We start from the raw sequence: 18798 nt of genomic DNA, 5'->3' as shown, positions 1-18798 counted from the left end.
CATGTGAGAGCCATCAGCCAATCAAAAAATGCATATATGTATATTCTGTGAATCTTGCACATGCTCAGTAGGAACTGATGCCTCAGAAGGTGTGCATATAAAAATATTGATGGATTTGAATTGGAAAGTTGTTTACAATCATGTGCTCTAGCTGAATCATGAAAGTTTAATTGTAACTTTAGTAGTCCTTTAATAACTGAAAAAATGTGGTCAAGCTAACTTTAATTACAGTTGCACTACAGTGCGGCTATTTATATATAAACTTCTGATGTGCTACAAGTGTTATAACCTACATTTAAACTCAAACAGAAACAAACACAGAATAGAATAAGTAATGTGTTGCATAGATTAGTAGAGGGATAGTTGTTTATGGGCATGAAAACTATATATATATATATAAATTGCTGTTGGACCATACACTGCGTTTTATGTTGAACAGACCTAATCTATGTTTGAGAATAACTACATGTAAGCTGCCTATAGAGATCAAAACTGTGCCTAAAGAGTTAACGACAGGCTTTGCGCTGCATTGGTGTCTGTGGAAATGTAATTAACCTTTTCCCGCCGTTATGCCGTTGTATTCCGTCACAACGGCGCTGCGCTTTAAAGCCGTTATGACGGAATACAACGTCATAGCCAACGGCTGTCCTGAAGCCTACTGCGCTTGCAGGATTTGATCGCGGTATGGAGGGAGTTCCTAGCGTCATAGAGAAGCCCCTAGACCCGATCCCATAATTGAAATTTCGTGATCGATTGCTCGATCGCGTGATTTCAATTTGTCTACATTGGAACAATGTTTATATCTTTATAACTGAGACTGAAAATTATAAGTTAGTTTGTCGCATTGCTTTAGACCCAGTTTTGCAGTAAAATAAAAGGGGCGTGATAGACATGCAATTACAATACAATTTTAAAAAAAGTTTCTACTTTACTTCAGTTATCACATTTGCTACGTTGTCATGTTATTCTTTGTTGAAGAGATATCTAGATAGGTAGTGTGCACGTCTGAAGCACTACACGGCAGGAAAAAAAAGTTACCATCTAGTGTTCTTGCTAATGTATAACATTCTTGCTACTGAGCGTACCTCCCGGCCTTCCAATAAAGGATAACAAGAAAACAAAGGCATTTTGATGCTAGAAGTAAAATTGTATGTTCTATCTGAATTATAAAAGAAAAAATGTGAGTTTTATGTCTCTAAGATTATTTAATTTGCAGAGATAAAAATAGTAAAAGGTAGAATTTGTTTAAAAATACAATAATGTACAAAGTGCCAACACTGCAATTAAACCTGAATACTGAGGTTTTTTTTTTACATTATTTGTATTGCGTCTCATGGTTTTATCTGGTAGGATTTTTCACAAACATTTAAATGATCGGTTGGGACATTTTTGCCTCATTCCCCAGTGGCATTTGTTAGTGGGAAATAAGTAGCAGTAGAATAAAAAAGCAGGGGGGGGGGGGATAAAATAAGCTCACAAGAGATCTAAATAAACATAAATGAAGCATTTCCTCACTGCACAGTATGCTGGCTGTATGCAGGACAATATACTCAGTAGCGCCATTTACCTTTGAGTCATGCTGAAACATGCTGCTTCTAATTTCATTGGGCCCTTATTTCACTTAAACAACTGCGCAGGGCCCTTTATGTACATGCAAGCACGCACATATGAGGAGGAACATCATCTTACTCTGGGAGCATATGAAGAAGAACGGCATCTCTGGAAGCTGTAGTTTCTACTACTAAGCAGCCCACCTTAAATTTGCTACAAGTTGCAGCAGGCTGATAGTAATAGAAACTACAGCTTCCAGGGATGACGTTCCTCCTCTTATGTACATGCTTGCAAGCGGATAATGAGCCCTGTGCAGTCCTTTAGTGGAATAAGGGACCAATGCAAGGGACTCAGACTCTCAGTATAAAGTTTTATTACACTGCTTACTTAAAATACAGGCAGTAGCAGTCGGGGCACAGACGGGCCCCCCAGATTCACCGGCCTCTGACACCAGCAATGCCCGTCACCCCCTAATGGCAGCCATGGGCTCGCGTGCCAACAGAGAGGCCTCTGCGTGCCAGCTTAGGTTTGCCATCAGTGCCCTAGAATATCCCTTTTAAACAGCAAATTTCTCTAAACAATTTATCCCTTTTCCATTTTGTATTTTGTTCCATTTTGGCCTAATAATTTGTTCTTTGTCACATCTCTTTCTATTCATTGATGTTTCTTTTTTCTCTCTCTCACATTTTTATTAGTTAACAAAGAAAAGTAAAAAGTAAATTTATATTACAAGAAAATGAAGCCCTTTAACAGGTTGCAGTATGTGTGATACATGTTTGTGATACATAAATGATCTAGTGATTGTGATTTGTGATTTTAATATATATAATTTTTTGTTACAGCATAGAAATGGGTGAACGACGAAAAGTAAACACCTCCAGAGGAGATAACAAAAATATTGCCAATGGTGAAAAGGAAAAGTTAGGACAATGGGGAAGAGCCTGGTAAGGGAACTGTATTATTTGTAACATTCTGCATAAATTTAAGTTACCATAGAAACACAGATAAGAACCATAGGCCCAAAATTTCCTGAAAGTGTAAGCATATTTCAAGGGTCTACAAATCTGTTTAACATTTAGGAGCCAGTAAGAATATTTAGGAGCCAGACAGTGGTATTTGTATACTTTGTGTAAACAAGTACTTTGACAAATTACTCCTGAACTACTACCCCTTCAAATTGACCTCTTGTTCTAGAATTACTCTTTTTGGGAGCCCTTTAATACTTGAAAGTTTATATTAAATCACCTCTTTCCCTCTTCTCCTCTAAGCTATACATATTTAGGTCATTGAGTCTTTGATGGTTTTATATTTAGACCATGTACCATTTTTAGTAGCCCTTATTTGATCTGTAATATGGCAAAAGAACCTTACTATAACTACTGCAAATACCTCTACCAATACAACCAAGCATTCTATCGGCCTTACTTGCTGCAGTACTACAGTGTTTACCAAATTCCAAATCATCTCAAATAATAATACCCAAGTCACACTCCTCTTTTGTAACAATCAGCAAAGTGCCATCAATGTTTTTAAAGGGTCAATAAAACAAGGGCCGACAAACACGTGCCAGGGAGCTACTGGCTCCTTATAATAAGGCTCAGGCACATTGATTTAGAGTCCACAAGACACCCATGGGTGCCCCCACTTCCCTGTGCTGGCCTTCAAGAGTCTCAAAAATGTAGCTTGGGGTGGCTGGATCTTTTCTAGGGCTTGCAGCTGTGAACAACAAATCCAAGTTTTATTGTGTATATGTGTAATATATATATATATATATATTGTTGAGCCCTGCATTAAACATGTATTGCCGTGGTGTAAAAATTGTGCCAGTTGCTCCATTGCGTCTGGGTTTGTCAAGCCTTGAAATATGGTATATAAAAAAATATACAGATTTTAGTGTTAAATGCAATGCTCTTTTTATTTAGAACAAGCCTTATTATTGTATATGTATATATGTACGGAATCCCAGAAGTAATTACTAAGTGACTTAAATATTTGTTACCTTATCTAACCACCTGTCATATTTTGTTCTTTCAGGGAAGTCGATTGGTTTTCTTTGGCTGGTGTTCTCTTCCTCCTTATGTTTGCTCCGCTGATTGTGTACTATTTTGTGATGTCATGTGACCAGTATCAGTGTGCTCTCTCTGGCCCCATTGTTGACCTGTACACAGGCAATGCTAAAATCTCTGACATTTGGAACAAGACCCCTCTCTTAAACTGGAGAGCTGCCAAGATTTATACAATTTGGGTTTCTTTCCAGGTAGCTACGATTTTTATTAATTAATTTATATATAAATATATATTTTTTAAAACTCCTAGACCAGGGTGGCAATCTTATTGCACTCGTGCCCAGGGTTGAAAAATTTGCTGGATTTCCAATTGTATCCAATGAAACCAACCATACTGAAGGATTAATCATTTTTCTTATGAACAACTATATGTGTCAGTGATTAAGCTTTAATTCTTGATACATATAGTAAATTTAAAAAAAAACGTTTAATTTTTTTTTTTATGTCCTTTTAAATTTTAGCCCAATGCAGAACGTGCTGTGATCTGCAGAAAATGCAGAATGTCTGCAGAAAGAATGGGGTACATGCTGTTAGCGCTTTTGCTTTGCAGCGCTGCTCTACAATAGGCTGTTCTCTTCAAACAGCGCTGTGATTTGGGTGCACTGTGTAAGTTTTCCTTAACACAGTGCAGCCAGAGAGAAACACTGTTTGAAGAGAACAGTCAAATACGGAGTAGTGCTGCAAAGCAGCAGCACATTGATTGATGACCGTCTCATCTCCACAACTAGTCTTTACCAGTCTGCAAAGCTGTGTCTCCTGAATTTGAGTTCTTGTGAGCAATACACCTTTTTTTTTTTTTACTACATTTTTACCTTATAATTATTTGATGTTAGACAAAGAGCCAAAGAAACAAATTCATTCAAGAAACATTTTAAAAACTTAACAAAACTAATTTCTATCTGCAGTTAATTGGCAATGCATTTATAAAACTTTAAAAATTGCTTTATTATCCAGTTAATTAACACATTGCAATTGATCTGGTGCTGTAGTGTAACTGCCTAATTTAAAATTTAAATTCATTTCAAAATGACCTGCAGAAAGAAAAATTCACTAAAAAAAACTCTCATTGCAGAAAGTTAAAAAAGAATTTTTCCCATGACATCCAAGAGTATGTTTTGTAAGATTATTGCCATTTGGACAGACATTATCAAAATGGTTTACCATCTCTGTCCTAGACAGATATTTTAAAAGGCGTTTCTAGCAAAAAATATAAGGCTCTAACTTGCCGGCATGGAGAGAATCACAAAAAAATGTTGTAGGCTTTTTTCAGCATTATATTGCATTGTATGTGACTCCCCTTCACATTCAGAACACTGCATAGCAAGATGATCAGCTCTTAAAGGCACAGTCTACCATAGAATTGTTATTGTTTTAAAATATAGATAATCTGTTTATTACCCATTCCCCAGTTTTGCATAACCAACACTGTTATATTAATATACTTTTTACCTCTGTGATTACCTTGTATCTAGGAACCTTCTTCCAGTCCCCTGATCACATGAATGTGACTATTTATTATATATTGTCTTAAATTTAGCATTGTTTTGTGCTAAATCTTAAATAACCCCCTGTGCCTGAACACAGTGTTATCTATATGGCCCACGTGTACTTTCTGTCTCTTTGTGTTGAAAAGAGATTTAAAAAGCCTGTGATAAGAGGCAGCCATCAAAGGTTTAGAAATTAGCATATGAGCCTACCTATGTTTAGTTTAAACTAAGAATACCAAGAGAAAAAAAGCTAATTTGATGATAAAAGTAAATTGGAAAGTTGATTAACCCCTTAATGACCACAATGTACCCTGTATGTCACTGGTCGTTAAGGGTTTTTTCAGGACATAATAGCACAAGTCTAGCAAGAACACGCTATTAATGCCCTCCCTCCAGCAGGCTTTGTGGAATAGAGCAGTCTCAACGCTGGTGGCAAGACCGCGCTATAAAACAATCAAGTCCCAAAAAAAGGCCAGCGACATACAGGGTACGTCGCTGGTCCTTAAGGGGTTAAAATTAAAAGTCCTATCTGAATAATGAAAGTTTAATTTATACTAGACTGTCCCTTTAAAAGGACACTGAACCCAAATTTTTTCTTTCGTGATTCAGATAGAGCATGCAATTTTAAGCAACTTTCTAATTTACTCCTATTATCAATTTTTCTTCGTTCTCTTGCAATCTTTTTAAAAAAAGAAGGCATCTAAGCTTTTTTGGTTTAGAACTCTGGACAGCACTTTTTTATTGGTGGATGAATTTATCCACTAATCAGCAAGGACAACCCAGGTTATTCACCAAAAATAGGCCGGCATCTAAACTTACATTCTTGCATTTAAAATAAAGATACCAATAGAATGAAGAAATTTTGATAATAGGAGTAAATTAGACAGTTGCTTAAAATTTCATGCTCTATCTGAATCACAAAAGAAAAAAAAATTGGGTTCAGTGTCCCTTTAAGGTACAATTTGCCTTTATAAAATTCTTTATGGGACTTTGCAGTACTGATGAGACCTCTTAAATAATCACGCCAGAGCAGAGAGCTTCAGATCATCAGGCCCTTTGTATTTAAAGGGATAGTCTAGTGATAATTAAACTTTCATGATTCAGATAGAGCATGCAATTTTAAGAACATTTATAATTTACTCCTATTATCAATTTTTTCTTCATTCTCTTGGTATCTTTATTTGAATTTAAACTTAGGAGCCGGACCATTTTTGGTTTAGCACCTAGGCAGCACTTGCTGATTGGTGGCTACATTTAGACACCAATCAGAAAGCGCTACCCAGGTGCTGAACCAAAAATGGGCTGGCTCCTATGCTTACATTCTTGCTTTTTCAAATAAAGATATAGAGAGAATGAAGAAAAGTTTATAATAGGAGTAAATTAGAAAGTTGCTTAAAATTGCCTGCTCTATCGGAATCATGAAAGTTTAATTTTGACTAGATTATTGCTTTAACAGTAAAGACTACTACTGCTGATTGGGTCTGCTGCAGTTTCAGTTCTGGACCAGCAGATCTCTGCAGCTCCCAAGCAGTACTTTAACTGTGTGTTAAACACCTTTGCATGGGTTAAACACATAGAGCTGCAAGGTTGCTTATGATAAAATGTAATGCTCTAACTAATTAATAGAGCATGCAATGTTTTCATTATAATGGCCCCTTAAGACCTTTAAGTTTAGCTATGTAATTAGGTGGGAAGTATCAGGACTACAAGATTAGTAATTTATCATTTTAAGCTTTGAATAGGACACACAAGGATTGTCTGCTAGGACACTAATGACATAGGATTATACACAGTTGTTAAAGGGAAATTGTACACTAGATTTTGCTTTGCATAAATGTTTTGTAGATTATCCCTTTATATAGCATATCTGGGAGTGTTTTTACAACAATGTAAAGTTTTGCTTATATTTAAATAACATTGTGCTGATTTTCAGACTCTTAACCAAGCCCCAATGTTTTAGTTGTATACTGATGTCTACAGATTCAAGCTTGCTCCTGTTTGCATAATGGGTCTTTTCATATACAGGGACGGGGGGGGGTGGTCTGCTCATCCTGATTTCCCAGGCCCTTTCAGTGGGTATCCCAGCCTAACCTCATTAACAGTTCTAAATTGGGAGCTTCTAAGGACATTTTTAAAAGGTTTTATACTGGATTTTTAGATCAGTATCTGCATATTCGTCATTATAGTAGTGTCTATTACATGCAGTTATATGAAAATTGCTGTATACTGTCCCTTAAATGTTATCTCTTACTCTTAGGTTTTTCTGTATATGTACGTTCCAGATATTTGCCATAAGTTTCTCCCCAGATATAAAGGAGGGGTTCAAGACGGAGCACGAACACCTGCTGGTAAATTTTCTTTAGTAAAGCCTATGTATTTTTAATTAAAGGGACAATATAGAAACATTTGAAATGGGAATTACATGAATGTATTTCAATATTTGTTTAGAATCATTTTGGCAATACATAATAAGTCACAAAAAATAGTTTTAGTAAAAAGTTATCCTTGTTTCAATCATAGCTTGTACTGTACACACTGCATATATAGCATGGGGTCGATCCGATATAAATCGTCGCCCGCAAAAGCCGGCGATGCCAATATTTACGCTGATTTGGTATCCTATATACGGCGTAACCTAGAAGTTACGCGCGTATATTTCTGCCGTCGCCCGTAGTTTTTTGGGCCATAGGCAGGTATACCAAACCAGCGCAGTTTGGTATCCAATATGCAGCGTAAGGACTTACGTGGCGAAAATGGAGAAAACTTACTCCATTTTCACCTCACCACAAAAAGCAGCCGTAAGAAGCCTTACGCTGACTATTGGAGCCCCGTAACTCCCTAAACTAACTAGAAAATAAACCTAACACCTAACGCATGCGCAATGTCTATCTCCCTGTCAACCGCGATCTTCTAAAATAAACCTAACACCTAACGCATGCGCAATGTCTATCTCCCTGTCAACCGCGATCTGCTAAATAAAACCTAACACCTAACGCATGCGCAATGTCTATCTACCTGTCAACCGCGAGCCCCCCCCCCCCCCGAAATCCCTAATAAAGTTATTAACCCCTAAACCGCCGCTCCCGGACCACGCCGCCATCTACATAAACTAACCCCCTACTGTGAGCCCCTAAAACCGCCGCCATCTACCTTATCTATCCCCTAATCTGACCCCTTACACCGCCGCCACCTATATAAAAATTATTAACCCCTAATCTAATCCCCCTATACCGCCGCCAGCTATATTAATATTATTAACCCCTAATGTAAGCCCCTTACACCGCCGCCATCTCTATTAAAATGATTAACCCCTAATTTAATCTACCTACCCCGCCGCCAGCTATATTATCTATATTAACCCTAAGTATATTATAGTTAATATAGTTATTACATTATATATATTAACTATATTAACCCTAATTATATTAGGGTTAATATAGTTACTATAGTATTTATATTAACTATATTAACTCTATCTAACCCTAACACCCCTAACTAAATTTATATTAAATTAATCTAATTCATATTATAAACTAAAATATTCCTATTTAAATCTAAATACTTACCTATAAAATAAACCCTAAGATAGCTACAATATAATTAATAATTACATTGTAGCTATGTTAGGGTTAATATTTATTTTACAGGTAAATTGTTAATTATTTTAACTAGGTATAATAGATATTAAATAGTTATTAACTATTTAATATCTACCTAGTTAAAATAATTACCCAATTACCTGTAAAATAAATCCTAACCTAAGTTATAAATACACCTACACTATCAATAAATTTAATAAACTACAAACATCTATCTAAAAATACAATTAAATTAACTAAACTAAATTACAAAAAAAACAAACACTAAATTACAAAAAATAAAAAAAAGATTACAAGATTTTTAAGCTAATTACACCTATTCTAAGCCCCCTAATAAAATAATAAACCCCCAAAATAAAAAAATTTTCCCTGCCCTAGTCTAAATTAAACAAATTTCAAAGCTCTTTACCTTACCAGCCCTTAAAAGGGCCTTTTGTGGGGCATGCCCCAAAGAATTCAGCTCTTTTGCATACAACAAATACAATCCCCCCCCCCCCCATTACAACCCACCACCCACATACCCCTATTCTAAAACCACCCAAACCCCCCTTAAAAAAGCCTAACACTACCCCCTGAAGATCTCCCTACCTTCCTCCAAGCGGCAAAGAAGAATTCTTCCTCCGGCGACGTCTTCCTCCAAGCGGCAGCAAAGTCTTCATTCTTCCGGCGGCATCTTCAATCTTCTTTCTTCGCTTGGAGCATCCATCCAAGCGAAGAAAGAATCTGAGCGAAGAAAGAATCTGATTGGCTGATCCAATCAGCCAATCAGATTGAGCTCGCATTCTATTGGCTGTTCCGATCAGCCAATAGAATGCAAGCTCAATCTGATTGGCTGATTGGATCAGCCAATCGGATTGAACTTGAATCTGATTGGCTGATTCAATCAGCCAATCAGATTTTTCTAACTTAATTCCGATTGGCTGATAGAATCCTATCAGCCAATCGGAATTCGGCGGACGCCATCTTGGATGACGTCATTTAAAGGTACCTCATTCGTAGTACAGCAGTCGGCCGGGATGGATGCTCCGCGGCGGCGGAGCGAAGAAAGAAGATTGAAGATGCCGCCGGAAGAATGAAGACTTTGCTGCCGCTTGGAGGAAGACGTCGCCGGAGGAAGAATTCTTCTTTGCCGCTTGGAGGAAGACATCGCCGGAGGAAGAATTCTTCTTTGCCGCTTGGAGGAAGACATCGCCCGGATCGGATCAGGAGTTCGGCCCGGTGTGGTGAAGACAAGGTAGGGAGATCTTCAGGGGGGTAGTGTTAGGCTTTTTTAAGGGGGGTTTGGGTGGTTTTAGAATAGGGGTATGTGGGTGGTGGGTTGTAATGGGGGGGGGGGATTGTATTTGTTGTATGCAAAAGAGCTGAATTCTTTGGGGCATGCCCCACAAAAGGCCCTTTTAAGGGCTGGTAAGGTAAAGAGCTTTGAAATTTGTTTAATTTAGAATAGGGCAGGGAATTTTTTTTATTTTGGGGGTTTATTATTTTATTAGGGGGCTTAGAATAGGTGTAATTAGCTTAAAAATCTTGTAATCTTTTTTTTATTTTTTGTAATTTAGTGTTTGTTTGTTTTTGTAATTTAGTTTAGTTAATTTAATTGTATTTTTAGATAGATGTTTGTAGTTTATTAAATTTATTGATAGTGTAGGTGTATTTGTAACTTAGGTTAGGATTTATTTTACAGGTAATTGGGTAATTATTTTAACTAGGTAGATATTAAATAGTTAATAACTATTTAATATCTATTATACCTAGTTAAAATAATTAACAATTTACCTGTAAAATAAATATTAACCCTAACATAGCTACAATGTAATTATTAATTATATTGTAGCTATCTTAGGGTTTATTTTATAGGTAAGTATTTAGATTTAAATAGGAATATTTTAGTTTATAATATGAATTAGATTAATTTAATATAAATTTAGTTAGGGGTGTTAGGGTTAGATAGAGTTAATATAGTTAATATAAATACTATAGTAACTATATTAACCCTAATATAATTAGGGTTAATATAGTTAATATATATAATGTAATAACTATATTAACTATAATATACTTAGGGTTAATATAGATAATATAGCTGGCGGCGGGGGTAGGTAGATTAAATTATGGGTTAATCATTTTAATAGAGATGGCGGCGGTTGTAAGGGGCTTACATTAGGGGTTAATAATTTTAATATAGATGGCGGCGGTGTTAGGGGCTCACTTTAGGGGGTTATAGATATAATATAGCTGGCGGCGGGGTATGGGAGCGGCGGTTTAGGGGTTAATAACTTTATTAGGTTGCGGCGGGGTACGGGAGCGGCGGTTTAGGGGTTAATAGCTTTTTTATTGTTAGGCTAGTGAGGGGGGATAGCGGATAGAGGGTTAGACGTGTCGGGCTATGTTAGGGAGGCGTGTTAGACAGTGCGGGTGTTTTAGACTTTAGTCAGGTTTTATAGGCGCCGGCAGTTTCTAACGTGCCGCAAATCACTGGCGACGCCAGAAATTTGTACTTGCGCAGATTTCTGGACATCGCTGGTTTGTCAGACTTACGGCACGTTAGCATCTGACGGCGCCATATATGGGATAGCTCGAGTTGCGAGCTGAAACTGCGGGCGACGCCGGTTCCCTCGCTTGCGTCGCAAACTGCGATCTATATCGGATCGCGCCCCATATTTCCATATGCTGCATACAACTGATTTGACCTTCTTAGAGAGAAAGTAGTAACATGCGTTGTGTTGACAATAATGCAAGTTAAGAAGCTGCATGCAAATTAAAAGCCATCATTAAAAAAATAATACCTTTTACTAGAAGCATTATTGCTAATACATGGTTATTGCAAAAAAAATTTTAATCAAAATTTAAGTCTACTGATTACAATTTAGTTTTGATTGTTATATTCCTTTAAGTCTTATTAAAGATAAGCATATTATTTACATTGTTAGAACTTGGTTAGAAATCACATCTTTAGAATTTATTAATAAACATATCATTTAGGATGATGTACAAAGTTTTTTTATTTAACCCCTTAACAATGAGGCTGATCTATTTTTGCATGCCTCAGCAGTGAGGTAGAAATAGTGCTATGGAGGCCGCATCGGGCAAGCGAGTGCAGGGACAGCGTTTCCCAGTGATCACATGCCTGTCAGTGAGTGCCTCCAATACGTGAGATACACACTGAGATCAGGCTCTATCTCATGCTGTTGCTGGATGCCTGCATGTGAGGCTATCTTGCAATAGTCTAAAGAAAAGAACAGAGGCGCCACCATGGCCTAGTACCACCGACACAGTATGATAAAGTTGCAAGATGTCAAATAATACTCACAAAGGTGAAGCACCCAATGGTGCTAATGGGGCAGACTGGAACTTCGCAGTGGTCCAGCTCACTGTATAGAACCAGCAATGACGTCAGAGGAAGGGACTGTTTGTGTCCCGAAACGTCACAATAAAGAACACAGTTGTTGTCACGGTTGGCTGAAGCCCAGTGAGTGCTTCTTTCAAAATAATATCACAGAGTTTTATAGCACCCTGGCTGTTGTAGTTTGATGGTAAGAGTGCACACACCTGGACTGTATATATATATATATATATATATATATATATATATATATATACTCCTCACACAAAGTCCTGTGATTACTAGTAGAACATTTTAGATCGCTGTCTGTCAATCTGTTTTTAAATATGCCAAGGCCTTGACTCACTGCACATGAATGGGGTGAGGCTTGGGAGGTATTCCATTACATTCATAAATCACCTGAAGTGAAATGAGACATAGATATAACATCTTACTTAATTACTGTAGACGTCACTTAGGTTAAAGAATAGGACATAAAAAAATAACTGCATTAAAATATATTGCTGTGATTCCTTTGAGAATTGGGGTGCCATATTAATACTAAAAATGCTGCTGTAATGCAACAAATAATATACATGGTGCCTAATTATAAAATCACATGCTTATTAGTGTAAGCCGATAGATGCCATTGGTCAACTAATAATTGTGAATCATTAGGCTAAATGTTCCTGCTTCATCTAGGCAATGTGTTTGTAGAGATATGTTTTTTAATTGAGGCATCAACTATAGTCCTTGAGAGCTGCAAATAGACCAGGGTTTCAAGGTATTTGCTTTTAAAACATTTGAATTCACCCAGCTAATTTGCTTTTGCTATGACACAATAACATCCTGGACCGTTTGCTGCCATAGGTAATGAGTTTGTATTCTCTTTGTTTAAAGGGATAGTAAAGTCAAACAAACTTTAAAGACTCAGATAGAGCATGCTATTTTAAAGGGGCAGTCTACTCCAGAATCGGTCTTGTTTAAAAAGATAGATAATCCCTTTATTACCCATGCCCCAGTTTTGCATAAACAACACAGTTATATTAATATACTTTTTACCTCTGTGATTAACTTGCATCTAAGCCTCTGCAGACCTCCCCTTATTTTAGCTCTTTTGACAGACTTGCATTTTAGCCAATCAGTGCAGACTCATAAATAACTCCACAGGAGTGAGCACACTGTTATCTATATGGCACACATGATCTAGTGCTGTCTGGTGGTGAAAAACTGTCAAAGTGCACTGGGATAAGAGGCGGCCTTCAAAATTAGCATACAAGTCTACCTAGGTTTAGCTTCCAACAAAGAATACCAAGAGAACAAAGCAAATTTGATGATAAAAGTAAATTGGAACGTTGTTGAAAATTGTATACCCTATCTGAATCATGAATGTTTAATTTTGACTTGACTGTCCCTTTTAAACAACTTTCCAATTTACTTCTATTATATAATTTGCTTCACTCTCTTGGTATCCTTTATTTAAAAAGTTTGCCTGGGTAAACTCAGGAGCAGCAATGCCCTACTGGGAATTAGCTGCTGACTAGTAGCTGCACATATATGCCTCTTGTGATTGTCTCACTGGATCTGATCAGCTAGCTCCCAGCAGTGAATTACTGCTCATTCAACAACGGATACTGAGCAAATTAAGCACATTTGATAATAGAAAGTTAGAAAATTGCATGCTCTGTCTGACTCATGAAATGCAAATTTGGGGTTTCATGTCCCTTTAAGGGACAGCTGTCAGCTAACCTTACTTATAGCTTTAGGAAGTTGCAGTAACTCTGTTTTTTTTATTTTACAGGCATCATAAACAAGTATCAAGTTAACGGTCTCCAGGCCTGGATTATCACTCATATTCTCTGGTTTGCCAATGCACATTACTTCCATTGGTTCTCTCCAACCATTATCATTGACAACTGGATACCTTTATTATGGTGTACCAATATTTTGGGTTATTCTGTTGCCACATTTGTTATGATTAAAGCGTACCTGTTCCCCAGCAATGCAAATGACTGGTAAGTTAGAAACTGTTCAATATCCTTAAAGGGACACTAAATACAATTTTTTTACTTTCATGATTCAGATAGAGCATGCAATTTTAAGCAACTTTCTAATTTACTCCTATTTTTAATTTTTATTCATTCTCTTGCTATATTTATTTGAAAAAGCATGAATCTAAGCTAAGGAGCCGGATTATTTTTAGTTTAGAACCCTGGATAGCACTTGCTGATTTGGTGGGTACATTTAGCTACCAATCAGCAAGCGCTACCCAGGTGCTAAACAAAAAAAGGGCCGGCTTCTTAGCTTTGTTTCCTGCTTTTTTAAATAAAGATAACACGAGAACAAAGAAAATTTGATAATAGGAGTAAATTAGAAATTCGCTAAAAATGGAATGCTCTATCTGAATCATGAAAGAAAAAAATTTTGGTTTAGTATCCCTTCAACATTGAGCATGTAATAAATTTAACTTGTATCAAAATGACATTTTGCCGTGCCACTAATATTTAATGTGTTGATCCTTTCAGCAAATTCACTGGAAATTTCTTCTACAACTATATGATGGGGGTTGAGTTTAACCCTCGTATTGGCAAGTGGTTTGATTTCAAGTTATTTTTTAACGGACGCCCTGGTATTGTTGCCTGGACACTAATAAATCTGTCTTATGCTGCCAAACAACAAGAACTATATGGTTATGTCACAAACTCAATGATTCTCGTCAATATTCTGCAGGTATGAAATAAAGATGATCAGTGACAACAAACTTATAAAAGCACTACATGTTTCCAGGTAATCTTCCAAAAAATGCAATTCTTCAAAACTCACTTAAAGGGACACTAAACACCTGTCTTCTTATAATCCCTAAAACCTACTTTTTCTTAATAAAAAAAATAAAATAATCACTGCTGTCTATTTTTTATATTCCTCTTACCCCAAACTGTTGAAGGAGATTGTTTTGAAGTACAGCATTGATAATCGTCTGCATTATATAGCAGTGCAATCTGATACAATGCAGACAATCATTGCTAAACGATCACTAAGCTTGTACAACTGTCAGCCCTTAATGATTTACATAAACAGTAGGAGAGGTCTTGAAAAGCAGATATTTTCTGCACAGAGACTATATGCAGCGTCACAGCCTCCCCCTCATGGAGGATACAAATTATTTACACTGATAATAGTGCCTGCAGCCCTGCACTGCAAATGGCTTTTCTTACAACATAAAACTTGTGGGCAGTTTGAAGTATAAAACTGTGGGGGGAGTTAGAAACATATAAACAGTACTTAATAAGCATTTTATTTAAGTTCTGACGCATAATATGTGTATATACATAAATGGGGAAATCGAATACATTTATACTCTGACTAATAAATATGAATCTTCAGTCACAGCAGCTCACACTCCGCAAACAGATGTGATCCTCTAAGAATATGTAATGTAGCCGTGTGTGTGTGTCACGTGACTGCATCATGAGCATGTGACTACTGTGCCCCTGCAGCGTACGTTACAATATGGATGCTTACATAGGAGAATCAAGCACTGGATCAATGCTGTACTTCAAAACAATCTCCTTCAACAGTTTGGGGTAAGAGGAACATATAAAATAGACAGCAGTGATTATTTTATTTTTATTGATAAGAGAAAGTAGGTTTGAGCAATTTTCATCGGGTGTTAAATGTCCCTTTAAGAAGCTATCAAGAAACTTGTATTAAAAGTCTGTGAGGCCCATGGAGGGTTCTTGTCTCCCACCTGTCAACAACTCATAGATCAACAACCATTGTAATTTAAGGGGTCACATGTGCACCTAAAATAGATTATTATTATTATTGTCAGTTATTTGTAGAGCGCCAACAGATTCCGCAGCGCTATAAACATAGGCGGAATACAAGGTAGCAATTAATGGGATCAAATGGGTAGATGGCCCTGCATAGAGTCGCACTGTTGTTGTTAGCTCTTGTGAAGGTAATCTGCAAGCAGTTGGGCTCTTAGGCTTAAATTCTAAGGAGATTCATGGCGGATAGCAATGGAGGAGAAGAAAACAGAATTTATGCTTACCTGATAAATTACTTTCTCCAACGGTGTGTCCGGTCCACGGCGTCATCCTTACTTGTGGGAATATCTCTTCCCCAACAGGAAATGGCAAAGAGTCCCAGCAAAGCTGTCCATATAGTCCCTCCTAGGCTCCGCCCACCCCAGTCATTCGACCGACGGACAGGAGGAAAAAACAGGAGAAACTATAGGGTGCCGTGGTGACTGTAGTTAGAGAAAATAATTCATCAAACCTGATTAAAAACCAGGGCGGGCCGTGGACCGGACACACCATTGGAGAAAGTAATTTATCAGGTAAGCATAAATTCTGTTTTCTCCAACATTGGTGTGTCCGGTCCACGGCGTCATCCTTACTTGTGGGAACCAATACCAAAGCTTTAGGACACGGATGAAGGGAGGGAGCAAATCAGGTTACCTAAACGGAAGGCACCACGGCTTGCAAAACCTTTCTCCCAAAAATAGCCTCCGAAGAAGCAAAAGTATCAAATTTGTAAAATTTGGCAAAAGTGTGCAGTGAAGACCAAGTCGCTGCCTTACATATCTGATCAATAGAAGCCTCGTTCTTCAAGGCCCATGTGGAAGCCACAGCCCTAGTGGAGTGAGCTGTGATTCTTTCAGGAGGCTGCCGTCCGGCAGTCTCGTAAGCCAATCGGATGATGCTTTTAAGCCAAAAGGAAAGAGAGGTAGAAGTCGCCTTTTGACCTCTCCTTTTACTAGAATAGACAACAAACAGAGAAGGTGTTTGTCTGAACTCTTTTGTAGCTTCTAAATAAAATTTTAGAGCACGGACTACATCTAAATTGTGTAACAAACGTTCCTTCTTTGAAACTAGATTCGGACACAAAGAAGGTACAACTATCTCCTGGTTAATATTTTTGTTAGAAACAACCTTTGGAAGAAAACCAGGCTTAGTACGCAAAACCACCTTATCTGCATGGAACACCAGATAGGGCGGAGAACACTGCAGAGCAGATAACTCAGAAACTCTTCTAACAGAAGAAATAGCAACCAAAAACAAAACTTTCCAAGATAACAACTTAATATCTATGGAATGTAGAGGTTCAAACGGAACCCCTTGAAGAACTGAAAGAACTAGATTTAAACTCCAGGGAGGAGTCAACGGTCTGTAAACAGGCTTGATCCTAACCAGAGCCTGAACAAATGCTTGAACATCTGGCACAGCTGCCAGTCCTTTGTGTAATAAGACAGATAAAGCAGAAATCTGTCCCTTTAGAGAACTCGCTGATAATCCTTTATCCAAACCTTCTTGTAGAAAGGAAAGGATCTTAGGAATTTTGATCTTATTCCATAAGAATCCCTTGGATTCACACCAGCAGATATATCTTTTCCATATTTTATGGTAAATTTTTCTAGTTACCGGTTTTCTGGCTTGAACTAGAGTATCTATCACAGAATCTGAAAACCCACGCTTTGATAGAATCAAGCGTTCAATTTCCAAGCCGTCAGCTGGAGGGAGACCAGATTTGGATGTTCGAATGGACCCTGTACAAGAAGATCCTGTCTCAAAGGTAGCTTCCATGGTGGAACCGATGACATATTCACCAGGTCTGCATACCAAGTCCTGCGTGGCCACGCAGGAGCTATCAAGATCACCGAGGCCCTCTCCTGCTTGATCCTGGCTACCAGCCTGGGAATGAGAGGAAACGGTGGAAACACATAGGCTAGGTTGAAGGTCCAAGGCGCTACTAGTGCATCCACTAGAGTCGCCTTGGGATCCCTGGCTCTGGACCCGTAGCAAGGAACCTTGAAGTTCTGACGAGACGCCATCAGATCCATGTCTGGAATGCCCCATAACTGAGTCAACTGGACAAAGATCTCCGGGTGGAGTTCCCACTCCCCCGGATGGAATGTCTGACGACTCAGATAATCCGCCTCCCAGTTTTCCACACCTGGGATGTGGATCGCAGATAGGTGGCAGGAGTGATCCTCCGCCCATTTTATTATTTTGGTCACTTCTCTCATCGCCAGGGAACTCCTTGTTCCCCCCTGATGATTGATATAAGCAACAGTCATCATGTTGTCTGATTGGAATCTTATGAATCTGGCCTTTGCTAGGTGAGGCCAAGCCCTGAGAGCATTGAATATCGCTCTCAGTTCCAGAATGTTTATCGGGAGAAGAGACTCTTCCCGAGACCATAGTCCCTGAGCTTTCAGGGATTCCCAGACCGCGCCCCAGCCCACTAGACTGGCGTCGGTCGTGACGATGACCCACTCTGGTCTGCGGAAGCTCATTCCCTGGGACAGGTGGTCCAGGGTTAGCCACCAACGGAGTGAGTCTCTGGTCTTCTGATCTACTTGAATCACTGGAGACAAGTCTGTCTAGTCCCCATTCCACTGTTTCAGCATGCACAGTTGTAATGGTCTTAGATGAATTCGCGCAAAAGGAACTATGTCCATTGCTGCAACCATCAACCCTACTACTTCCATGCACTGAGCTACGGAAGGACGAGGAATAGAATGAAGAACTTGACAAGCGTTTAGAAGTTTTGACTTTCTGACTTCTGTCAGGAAAATCCTCATTTCTAAAGAATCTATTATTGTTCCCAAGAAAGGAACTCTTGTCGATGGAGACAGGGAACTTTTTTCTATGTTCACCTTCCATCCGTGAGATCTGAGAAAGGCCAGAACGATGTCTGTGTGAGCCTTTGCCTTTGAAAGAGACGGCGCTTGTATTAGAATGTCGTCCAAGTATGGTACTACTGCAATG

At 38.2% G+C, this 18798-nt stretch overlaps 1 protein-coding gene across 1 annotated transcript in view; it reads left to right on the top strand.

The window, feature by feature from the left end:
* Positions 1 to 18798, top strand: part of DHCR7 (7-dehydrocholesterol reductase) — a 62090-nt gene that overhangs the window by 30495 nt on the left and 12797 nt on the right. The window contains exons 2-6 of the mRNA XM_053720244.1: positions 2394 to 2495; positions 3586 to 3808; positions 7362 to 7452; positions 13824 to 14037; positions 14548 to 14752. Coding sequence (XP_053576219.1) covers positions 2401 to 2495; positions 3586 to 3808; positions 7362 to 7452; positions 13824 to 14037; positions 14548 to 14752 — 828 coding nt within the window. The 5' untranslated portion in view covers positions 2394 to 2400. The remainder of the gene's footprint in view (positions 1 to 2393; positions 2496 to 3585; positions 3809 to 7361; positions 7453 to 13823; positions 14038 to 14547; positions 14753 to 18798) is intronic.

This window comes from Bombina bombina, chromosome 7, assembly GCF_027579735.1.
Source record: "Bombina bombina isolate aBomBom1 chromosome 7, aBomBom1.pri, whole genome shotgun sequence".
NCBI classification, from domain to species: domain Eukaryota; kingdom Metazoa; phylum Chordata; class Amphibia; order Anura; family Bombinatoridae; genus Bombina; species Bombina bombina.
Note: the sequence above shows the minus strand (reverse complement) of the source record. Positions and strands in the feature narration are given on the sequence as shown.